This window comes from Rhincodon typus, chromosome 22 (assembly GCF_021869965.1).
Source record: "Rhincodon typus isolate 14 chromosome 22, sRhiTyp1.1, whole genome shotgun sequence".
Taxonomy (NCBI): Eukaryota; Metazoa; Chordata; class Chondrichthyes; order Orectolobiformes; family Rhincodontidae; genus Rhincodon; species Rhincodon typus.
The window spans coordinates 14,432,541-14,444,614 of NC_063353.1; the positions used below are offsets into that span (position 1 = coordinate 14,432,541).

The window sequence follows — 12,074 nt, forward strand, 5'->3', positions numbered from 1 at the left end:
TGCACCCTGTCATGATATTGTTGCTTTTAGCATAGCCAACCCATCCTGATCCACTCTCAGGTCTATTATCACATGACATGGGCTTTCACCACAGCCTACAATTCTGAGATAGCAAGAACTGCAGATGCTGGAGTCAGAGACAACACAGCGTGGAGCTGGAGGAACACAGTAGGCCAGGCAGCATCAGAGGAGTAGGAAACTTGACGTTTCGGGTCAGGACCCTTCTTCAGAAAATGGGAAGGAGATAGAAACGGGTAGTGCGGGGTTGGGGAACGATGAGGTTGGAGGTCACCAGGGGTGTTGAGGTTATGAACGGTTTGAGACACGATGTTTTGGTGGTCAGGGGTGGGGTCAGAATCGAGGGGGCGGTAGGAGGGATGTCAGAGAGTTGGTGCCTGGTCTCAGCAATTTAAAAGTCAGTGCGCCATACCACTACAGCGGCCCCCTTATCCATGGGTTTGATGGTGAGGTTAGGGTTGGAGCAGAGGGCACAGAGAGCTGTGCGTTCCGTTGGGGAGAGGTTGGACAGCGAGAGCGCAAGAGATTGAGGTGATCGATCGCAACCGCAAATGGAAAAGAGGAGGTTCAGGGAGGGTAGGAGGCAGTGGGGTGGTATCCAGGAGGATGAGGTTTGTTGGAGGCAGGAGAAGAGGCCTGTAGAGAGTGGGCTAGACTCTCTGTCAAAGAAACAGGCGTGGAGGTGGAGAAAGAAGAGTTCGACAGCCAGACCCGAGTTCAATTCATTGACGTGGGGGAGCAGGGGAATGAAGGCAAGTCCTTTGCTGAGGACAAACTATTCGTCCTCAGTGAGGTGGAGGTCGGGCGGAGGGAGGTGGGATGGTGAAGACTCAGCAGGGCTTGGGGCTGGGACTAGGCACAGAGCTGGAGCTGGGAGTGGGGGTGGGGGTGGAGATGGAGATGGGAGTGATGTCAGTAGCAATGGAAGCTGCGGCGGGAGTGACGTTGATGGGGGTGTGGTTGGCGACAGCAGAAGTGATGTGAATGGCACTGGAAGTGATGAGGTTGGTGACATCAGCAAGAGGCGGCGAGGTAATCGCGTGGTCAGTGGCACCGGGCACATTGAGAGGGCGGTCCTGAATAGGGTTGGGCTCTGGGGTGGTGGAAGAGGCCTGTGTTTGCTAGTAAGCACAAGTAAGTTTAGTGTACTCATGGTTTTTGACATCAAATAGGGTGGAGAAAAAGCAATGGGAGTTTCAGGGCAGAGGATATTACCAGTGGGTTGCAGTGGAAGAGAGATCCACTGAGGTCTTTCTGGAGGGAGATGGACAACTTCAAGATGGGCATCCTTGAAAGAGGCTTCACAGTGGGCTTATAAATCACTCAGATAGTAAGACCTGCAGGTGCTGGAGTCAGAGACAATACAGTGTGGAGCTGTATAGTCTCTACAATTCTCTCCTACTCTCAGCTCCCATTATCACTTACTCATCTCTTTTGTCCTGGCCCACAATAAATAATCCTCTCATTTGCCTAACCCTTTCATATCACTCTCTCTCTCTGGGCTCTGTCTCCACCTATCCGCTCCCCCATGCCATCCCCAATACTTTCCTGGCTATCACCACTTTTGAAGAAGAATCATCAGACTTGAAACATTAACTGTGTTCTCCCCATAGATACTGCCGGGGTTTTCACCAGCAACTTCTGTTTTTGTTTCATACCCCCCAACATCCACAGTTCTTTGGCTTATTTTACTGTTCAAAGACCAGACGTTTTCCACAGAAGACAGAAGAGACGGTGGTGAATGAAAGATTTCCCCTCAATTGCTGTTGAAAGTCTACCAGCTAGCTTTGAAATTATACGGTTTTCAGCTCATTTCTCATCGAATGAGAGAAAGTTTAAGAATTCAGACACAACTGACCAAAGTTTATACATTATTCTCACAATATCCATAAACTAAATGGAACACTAATTCATTAATTGCTCATTCTATTAAGATGTAAACAGATGTAGTTTGAGATATTTTAGCTTCCACTAACTGGGACTAATGCAGTACATAACATAAATAAAATTAACTGAGCTCCGGGATCGCAGCCTAGTCTGCGGGGAGCTGTTGGAGGGCGGAGCAGCAGCACAGAGTGAGTATAAAACTAACTGAGCTCAGGGCACATTGTAGCTGCGAAGGAAAACTGGATTGATATTGTAGGGAAGCTACGACCCGATTGGCTGGTAGGAAATCTGCACTAAATTTGAAAAAGAACCCAAAGAGGTATTAATAAATTAACTAACTTATTAATAAATTTAGTTAATTACTTTATTAATTTATACAAGTACAGCTGGGCAGGTGATATGCTGTAGCTGTACGACGTGGGTGCTGTCAGTTCCCATTGAGAGCTGCAGTGACCACATTTGCAGCAAGTGTCGGTTGTTCAAAGAACTTCGACTCAGTTGATGAGCTAGAATCCGAGCTTCAAAGACTGTAGCACATCCGGAAAGGGGAGAAGTACCTGGATGTTTTGTTTCAGGAGGCAATTCCACCTAGTAGATTAAGTATTTCAAATTCAGTCAGTCAGTCAGTGATAAGGGACAGCAGGGTGTGATTGCAAGTGAGGCAGGTAAGGGGATCCTGAATTCAGGAACAAAGGAGCCTCCGCTCTTGACCTTGTCCAACAGGTGTGAGGTACTTGCTTCCTGTGAGGATGAGGAAAAGGGCAGTAGGGAGGATGAGCCAGCTGACCACTGTACCATAGTACAGGAGGCCACTCAAGAAGAGGAAGCAAAAAGACAAGTGGTAGTTGTAGGGGACTCTAAGGGGACTGATCGCAACCTTTGTAAGCGGGTTCGAGAGTCCCGCATGGTGTGTTGCCTGCCCGGTGCCAGGGTGAGGGACATCTGACTGGCTTGAAAGGATATTGGAGTGGGAGGGCGAGAATCCAGCTGCTGTGGTCCACGTTGGGACAAAACATAGGCCCAGCTAGGAAGGAGGACCTGTTTGGGGACCATCAAGCACTAGGAACAAAATTAAGAACTGGTCTTCAAGGATAATAATCTCCAGATTACGACTGAGACAAGTGCAAAGTGGCCAAGGGATAAGAAAATTAGGGAAGTAAACACGTGGCTAAAGAAGTGGTGCAGGCAAGAGGAGTTCCATTTCATGGGGCATTGGTATCAGTTTTGAAACAGGACGGATCTGTACCGTTGGGATGGTCTCCACTTGAACTGATCTGGAACCAGTGTTCTAGCAAAAAGGATAAAGAGTGATCACTAGGACTTTAAACTAGTGAATTGGGGGTGGGGGTGGGGGTTGACACAGCAGAAAGTATAATGGTAAATAGAGAAGAAATCAGCAGGTTAATGTGTGCAGGAGGGTTTAACTACATCGAAGGCCATGAACGAAGTTAAAAGGAAGGAAAACTCAGGAGATATTATTCATGGAGATGTTAGAATTCAAAAGAGTATAAAAGCTAGCACAAAGGCACTTTACCTGAATGCTCGTAGCATTCAAAACAAGGTATATCAGTTAATGGCACGAATCATCGCGAATGACTATGATTTAGTAGCCATTACGGAGACATGGCTGCAGGACGGCCATGACTGGGAATTAAATATCCGGGGTATCAGATTATTCGGAAGGACAGACAGGAAGGTAAGGGAGGTGGTGTAGCTCTGATATTTAAGGATGATGTCAGGCAGAAGTGAGGGATGATATAGGTTCTATGGAGAATAAAGGTTGAATCCATTTGGGTGGAAGTTAGAAATTCTAAGAAAAGGTCACCGATAGGCGTAGTCTATAGACCACCAAATAATAACATCACCTTGGGGTGGGCAATAAATGAAGAAATAACTAATGCCTGTAAAAATGGTACACCAATTATCATGGGGGATTTTAATGTCGATTGGTCGAACCGAGTTGGTCAAGGCAGCTCTAAAGGAGTTCATTGAACATATCCACATTAGTTTTCTTAGACAGTATGTAATGGAACCAACGAAGGACCAAGCTATCCTAGATCTAGTCCTGTGTAATGAGACAGGAATAATTAATGATCTCATGGTTAGGGATCCTCTTGGAAGGAGCGATCACAGTGTGGTTGAATTTAGAATACAGACAGTGAGAAAACAAAATCCAACACCTGTGCTTAAACAAAGGAAACTACAACAGGATGAGGGAGAAGTTGGCTAAAGTAGACTAGAAGCAAAGATTTCATGGTGGGACAGTTGAGGAACAGTGTAGAACTTACAAAGCAATTTTTCAAAATGCTCAGCAAAAATATATACCAGTGAAAATGAAAGACTGAAGAAAAAGGGGTGACCAACCACAGATGTCCAAGGAAATAAGGGAAGCTATCAAATTGAAAGATAAGGTATACAAAGTGGCAGAAACCAGTGGGAAACTAGAAGGTTGAAGTTTTCCCAAAGGTCAATAAAAAGCCTCAACAAAATCTATAAAGAAAAGTAAGAAGGACTGAGTGTAAACTAGCTCAGAATATAAAGACAGATCGCAAAGGTTTCTACAAACATAAAATGAAAAAAGAGTGGCTAAAGTAAACATTGGTCCTTTAGTGGACGAAAAGGGGGGTTTAATAATGGGAAATGAAGGAATGGCCGAGGCATTGAACAGGTATTTTGTGTCGGTCTACACAATGGGGGACAAGAATAACACAGCAGTAATTGATGACAAGGAGACTAATGTAGGTGAGGACCTAGAGATGATCATCATCACCGAAGAGGTACCGTTGGGAAAGCTAATGGAGCTAAAGATAGACATGTCTCCTGGCCCTGATGGAATGCATTCCAGGGTAAAGAAAAAGGGAAGGCAGGAGAAATAGCAAATGTGCTCGTGGCAATTTTCCAAAATTCACTGGACTCTAGGGCAGTTCCAGCAGATTGGAAAACAGCAAATGTGACATCCTGTTTAAAAAGGAGGTACACAAGAGATGGGTAATTATAAGCCGGTTAGCTTCTATAGTGGGGAAAATGCTTGAATATTTCATTGAGGAAGAAATAGCAAGACATCTAGATAGAAATTATCCCACTGGGCAAACGCACCATGGGTTCATGAAGGGCAGGTCATGTTTTAACTAATTTACTGGAATTCGATGAAGACATGATGAGCTCAGTGGACAACAGGGACCCAGTAGATGTCATGTATATAGATTTCCAAAAGGCATTCGACAAAGTGCCACACAAAAGGCTGTTGCATAAAATAAAAAGATGCACAGTTAAACAGGCAATGCAGTAGCATGGATAGTGGATTGGTTAGCTAAACAAAGAGCGGGGATAAATGACTGCTTTTCTGGTTGGCGATCAGTGACTAGTGGTGTGCCTCAGGGATCAGTGTGGGGACTGCAACTGTTCAGAATTTACTCAGATGATTTGGGGACCACATGTAGTGTGTTAAAACTTGTAGATGACACTAAGACAAGTGGTAGAGCAAAGTGTGCCGAGGACTCCGATTGCATAGGGATATACATAGTTTAGTGAGTCGGCAAAGGTCTGGCAGATGGAGTACAATTTTGATAAATGTGAAGTCATCCATTTTGGTTGGAATATCAGTAAAAAGGACTATTATTTGAACAGTAAAAAACTGCAGCATGCTGCTGTGCAAGGGGACCTGGGCATCTTTGTGCAGTATTCGCAGAAGGCTGGTTTGCAGGTGTAACAGGTAATAAAGAAGGCAAATAGAATTTTGTCCTTCATTGCTAGAGGGATTAAGTTTAAAAGCAGGGAGGTTATCTTACAGCTGTATAGAGCACTGGTGAGGCTGGAGCTGGAGTACTGCGTGCAGTTTTGGTCTCCTTACTTCAGAAAGGATGTACTGGCACTGGAGAGGGTGCAGAGGAGATTCATTAGGTTGATTCCAGAGTTGCAAAGGGAGGCTTATGAGGAGAGACTAAGTAGACTGGGATTATATTCATTGGAATTTAGAAAAGTGAGCGGAAATCTTATAAAAATGTATGAAATTATGAAGGGATTAGTTAAGACAGAAGCAGGGAGGATGTTTCCACTGGGGGTGAAACGAGAACAAGAGGGCACAGCCTCATAATTAGGGGGAGCAGATTTAGGACTGAATTGAGAAGGAACCTCTTCACCTAAAGGTGAAATCTGTGGAATTCCCTGTCCAGTGAAGTAGTTGAGGCTTCTTCATTGAATGCTTTTAAAGCTAAGATAGATAATTCCTTTACTGTTCAAAAAAATTAAGGGTTACAGTGAGAGGGTGGGTAAGTGGAGCTGACGACACAAAAAGATCAACCATGATCGTATTGAATGGTGGAGCCGGCTTGAAGGGCCTGATGGCCTACTCCTGGTTCTTATTTCATCCTTGATACGATTCCCATCTTTCAAATTGATACTCTCCTTTTTCAGTTAAGTGGAGAAAATGGATCTTGACACTGGCATTCCAAGGAAGTCAACGCTGCTCTGTTTTTGGTCTGATGAACCATGACTGAACGCACTTTAGTAGGTAAAGATATCTCCATTAGTGCAATTTCTCTTTACAAGATTAATAAAATCTAAACTGTAATTTATTTCATTGTTGTCACAAGGAAGGCAGATTTTTTACCTTTGTTTTTTTCATTTCTCCCACTTCCTGCTGAAGCTTTCTCAACTGTTTCTCATACTGTGCTTGATTTTTCAGCAATCGAGCATGTTCCTTTTGGGCAGTGTGTAACTTCTGCAATTCTTTATTCATGACTTGAAGTTTCTTTTCATATTCTGATTTAATTTTATTTGCTTTTTCTTCAGAGTAAGATTCCACTGAACCTGGAATACCCACATTTTTGAATTTGACAAAACTCAATGACAAAAACATTACACAATGAATAGTTTGGCTGTATTTATTACATAATTTTGCAAATTTATTACGCTCAAATATAACAATCACTTTACTGCTTGAAGACAAGAAAATGCCAGAGATACTTAACCTGGTCTAATTAGAAAAAAAATTATTGGAAGAATAAAAATTTTTTTTAAAAACTTAAGCATCCTCAGAAATATGGACAGCTTTGTATTTATACCTAGATTTTGTAGAACACGGTCTCTCTCCAGCTGGGTGTCTCGAATTTTATTTTGCAGCATCATTAACTTTTCTTCATACTGCTGTTTGAGTGTCTGAAGTCGACGCTGGCTATTTTCCAGTTCATCAATTAGTTTCTGCTTGATTGCTATTTCACAGGTTATATTAGCCAGATCTGCCTGGAAATTGGCTATTTTTAAAAAAAAAAGTACAATTAAATGATTCAAAAGTTAGAGAAATTGTCAGTTATTTTCTCAGGAGCTTAATATTAAAGATCAATGTTTTCCTCTTGGAAAAATAACAGTCCCAAAACTTTCATCTACAGCAGTCAAAAGCCATCCCAAAAATAAACAATTTAGTCTACTTAAACTAATGTGACCGCTAATTATGAATCTGAACAATCAATAAAATTCCTATTCCACATGTCCTTTAAGAATTTAAGTTTTCACTTGTTCTGAAATGTAAATGCATGTGGTATTTATTTCATATTCAACACTGGGTCAAGGAATTATTTCATGTAACTTTGTGCATGATGAAATTTCTGATTTTTTTCATTCACTAATATTGATCTTAAAAATTTATTCTACTTACGACAAATTCAATCATAGGAATAATTCATTTTTGAATATTTTTTAAAGCATTTGAAAACTTCAAAAACCTAGATATGTCAAATCCAGTATATTCTTAATAAGTGTAATTCCTACATTTTCACGACTTCTAGTACTTTACCAATAGGGTGTCTCAAAACTGCACAAAATATTTCAATTCCACATTACAAATGCAATGTCTGATTCACCATCGTATGGATTTGTATTCAAAGTTTTTATACAAAAATTCTGAAATTTTCACATTTTTAACCACTTGCAATTTTGCTTTAAAAAGATCTGTTCATGAATACTTCTAAATCTGCTACTTCACTGGAAAGCAAATACCACTTGCCTGTGATTTTGGTTCAAGTCGCTGTGGTTTCGAGAGAGAATCCCACATAACAGCATTACCTGGAGGAAGCTGAATTAGTACTTCAAACGAAAGCACATCGAGCATTTGGATAGGGGATAACGAGGAATGGAATTCATACAATCCAAGTGACTCCGGATGTCAGTGATAGCTCACTGCTGAAGTGGTATCAGTTTGAGCCAAATTAGGAATGATGTCAGAATGAGATCACCCAAAGCTGAAACCGCTCAGAATCTGAACTCATACAAAATTATTCCCTCTAAAAGCACTCAAGGAAAAGCAAATCCTGTCTGAACTGTCTGCGTCATCTGTAAATATTACTTCAACTTGACGCATTCAAAGGAAATCTAAGGGTCAAAAACCTCAAGCAATAGTTCAAATGTGATTAATTCATACCAAGATTTGTCTGTGCTACTTTATAAAGCAAAATGCATGTTTAAAGGCATTACCTTCATCATCTAACTCAGAATCAGAGTCATCCGAACTTTCACTTATTTCTAAGTTATCCTCTTCAGCATCCTCATCACCTTCTTCATGATCACTGCATTCTTCACCGTCCTCCTTGAAAAGGGATTTCTTAGTCATTTACACTTGAACTGTCAACTTCAAATCACTTAAATTATTTACACCCAGACTTACCTCTTCCAAGTCATTCTTTTCTTTTTCCTCAAGGTTTTTCTCTTCTACCTTTTCCCCTTCTGGATTCTCCTCTTTCACGATACTATATAAAACATATGGAAAAATAATTTTTCCATAGTTTAAAATTGTATATCAGCCTCAAAAGCAAAGCCTTGACGCTAATGCGACTTGCATACAATGCAAATTACTGGCTATTTTTGTGGGAATTGTTTGTCAAAGCCAAAAGAAAAGTAAGCTATTACATTTGCTTTGATGACAGAATTGTTTTCTCATCACAAGATCTTAGCAACGATGAGATAGAAAAATATCCACAGCTCATAATAATGCATTCAACTTAAAATACAACAACAGACACAACTCCTGACATGTAAAACAAGATTTAGAAATTGTGAGACTGGGAACCTGCAATTTGTCTGGGCAGATCAAAAATGACTTCCTTCAGTTTCCCACCTCCTCTGGGTCTATCCAATATTTTCAAAATGATTTCAACACAATTGACAAGATCAACGATGCTAGCTTTGGACAAAATATTCAGATTTACATGCAATCACCTGAAGAATTCTTTGATATTAAATCACCAAAATCCAATAAGATAAAGTATGATGAAGCAAATTATTTAATCAAAGCAACGTAAATTACAAAAAACTCAAACTTTCAGTTAACAGAATATTCATCCTATTATTTACTCCTCCCCCCCTGCCCCCACCCCATCTTTAACATATATACCAAACGTTTCCTAGCTACAAACAGCTCTGAAGTCTCACTGGACCTGAAACCTTAACTATCTTCTCTCCACAGATGCTGCCAGACCTGCTGAGTTTTCCAGCAATGTTTTTTTCCCTTATACACCCTTTCTCCTTTTAAATGAACAATCAGCATTTTCATTACCTGACAATGAGAAGTGCACCTGAAATTATGTATTTCCTGAATAAACTAGAGCCCATTTACTTGAAACAAGGATTCAGGTCTTCAATGAAGTGATCACAAGCCACATTTTTGTGCTAGAAGTAAAGGCAGACAAGATGCATTTTTCTTTTATCCGTTCTTAGGACGTGGTGTCTCTGGCTGGGCCAGCAAATAATGCCCATCCCTAGTTGCCTGGAGGTTGTGGTGGTAGTGAGCCAACTTTTTGAACCACTGCAGTCCATGTGCTGTGGGTAGGCCATAATACCATTAGGCAGGGAATTTCAGAATTTTGTCCCAATGACGAAGGAACGCCAGGATATTTCCAAGTCAGGATGGTTAATGGTGGAAGGGAACTTGTATGTGTGGTGTTCCCAGGTATTTGCGGTCCTTAACCTTCTGAAAGGAACTGGTCGTGGGCTTGAAGGTGCTGTCTAAGGATTTTTGGTGAATTTCTGTAGTGCATCATGGATGGTATACACTGCTGCCATTGAGTAAAGAGTGGATGTGGCACCAAATCAAGCGGGCTACTTTGTCTTGGATGGTGTTAAACTTAGGTTGTCATTGGAGATACACCCATCCAGGCAAGTAGGGAGTTGTGTCACACTGCTGACTTGTGCCTTGTATATGGTGGACAGGCTTTGGAGAGTCAGAAGAGAAGTTACTTGCCGTTTATTCCCGGTTTCTGATGTGCTCTTGAAGCTACTGCGTTTATGTAGCAAGTCCTACTCAATTTATGGTCAAAGGTCTCGCCAACTATCAGCCAAGTCTAGATGGTCTCCAGGTCTTGCTGTACAGTGACAGAGACTGCTTCAGTATCCAAACTATGAATGGTGTTGAACTTAGTGCAATCATCTGCAATACTTCTGATCTCGTGATGGACTGAAGGTCCTCAAAGCAGCAGCTGAAGATAGTCGGGCCTAGGATACTACCACAAAGAACTCCTGCAGAGATGTTCTAGAGGCGAAATAATGACTGTCAATAACTAATTTCCTACAAGCCAGGTAGGATTCCAGTGGAGTTTTCCTCTCTTCCCATTGATGCTATTTTCGCTAAAGCTCCTTAATGCCACACCCAGTCGAGTGCAGCTTAGATGTCAAGTGCAGTCACTCCCGCTTCACTTATGGAATGCAGCTCTTTAGTCCATGTTTGAACCAAGGGTGCAGTCAGATCAAGACCCAAGTCGCACTAACAGAACGCAAACTGGGTGTCAGTGAGGTCGCTATGGCAGAGCAGGTGCTGCTTGATGACACCTTCCATCACTTACTGATGATCAAGAGCAGACTGATGGGTTTGCAGTTGGCCAGGTTGGTCTTGTACTGTTATATGTACAGGACCTACGTGGGCAATTTTCCACATTGTCAGATGGATACCAGTCTTGTAAGTGTACTGGAACTGCCACAATTCTGATAAGTTCAGGAGGATAAATCTTCAGTACGATTATCAGAACATTGTCAAAGCACGTAGCCTTTGGAGTATCCAGTGCTGCTAACTGTGTCTTGACATCAGGTGGAGTGAAGCAAATTGGCTGAAGACTGTCATCTGGGATGCTGGGGATCTCTGAAGGCGGCCAAGATGGATCATCCATTCGGCACCACTGGCTGAAGATTTTTGCAAATGCTTCAGCTCATCCTTTGCACTGACATACTGGTCTTTCTGATCATCGAGGGTGGGAATACTTGAGAAGCCACCTCCTTGAGTGAGTTGGTTCAGTGTCAACCACCATTCCTAACTGGATGGGCATGACTGCAGAGCTTTGTCTATTGTTGCTTGTGCTTTTTGGCACACAATTGTGTGTTATAGCTTCCCAAGCTTGTTGCTTCATCTTTAGATATTGCCGATGCTACTTCTAGCTTGCCCTCTTGTGCTCTTCATCGACATGGATTGGGGATACGCTGGGCTTTGCAGTTGCAGATTACACTGGAATATGACTCTGTTGCAAATGGATTGCAGTGCATCATAGATGCCCAGTCATGGATTTGCTAGATCTGTTCGAAGTCTGTTCTTTTTGACAAGGTGCTAGTGCTACACAACACAATGGAGGGTATTCTCAATGTGAAGGTGGGACTTCATCTCCACAAGGACTGTGCGGTGGTCATTCTTACAACACTGTCATGGACAAATGTATCTTGTGGCAGGCAGATTGATGAGGGTTAGGTAAAGTATGCATGTTTTTCCGTGTTTGTTGGTTCATCATCTGCCAAGTCTAGCAGTAATGATCTTTCAGACTGGACCAGCTTGAATACAAGTGCTACTGCCAAGCCATTCTTGGTGGCAGACATCGAAATGCTCTACCCACTCCATTCCCCAGCCACACTCAGTGCTTCCTTCTAAGTGATGTTCAACGTGGAGGAGCATTTAATTATTAGCTGAGGGGGCGACAGTAAATTGTAATCAATGGAAGGCTTCCTTGTCCATCCGTGACCTGATGCCCTTAAACTTCATGGTGCCCAGAGTCAATGTTGAGGACACGCAGGGCATCACTATGTCACCATATCAGCGGGGTTTGTCTTGACAACGGGACAGACATATCCAAGGGTGGGGATGGCAGTGTCTGGGGAATTGTCTTTACGGTACAATTCTGAGTGTCCAGCTATGCGAGGCTTTT

The 12,074-nt window shown here is 42.2% G+C and overlaps 1 protein-coding gene across 5 annotated transcripts in view; it reads right to left on the bottom strand.

Annotated features, from left to right (window-relative positions):
* LOC109933577 (kinesin-like protein KIF21A) overlaps nt 1-12,074 on the bottom strand; it is a 133,896-nt gene that overhangs the window by 63,674 nt on the left and 58,148 nt on the right. For all 5 annotated transcript variants that reach the window (XM_048610118.1, XM_048610119.1, XM_048610116.1 and 2 more), the window contains exons 12-15: nt 8,564-8,645; nt 8,374-8,485; nt 6,969-7,157; nt 6,515-6,714 (exon numbers count right to left, since the gene is read on the bottom strand). In XM_048610118.1, the coding sequence (XP_048466075.1) occupies nt 6,515-6,714; nt 6,969-7,157; nt 8,374-8,485; nt 8,564-8,645 (583 nt within the window). The remainder of the gene's footprint in view (nt 1-6,514; nt 6,715-6,968; nt 7,158-8,373; nt 8,486-8,563; nt 8,646-12,074) is intronic.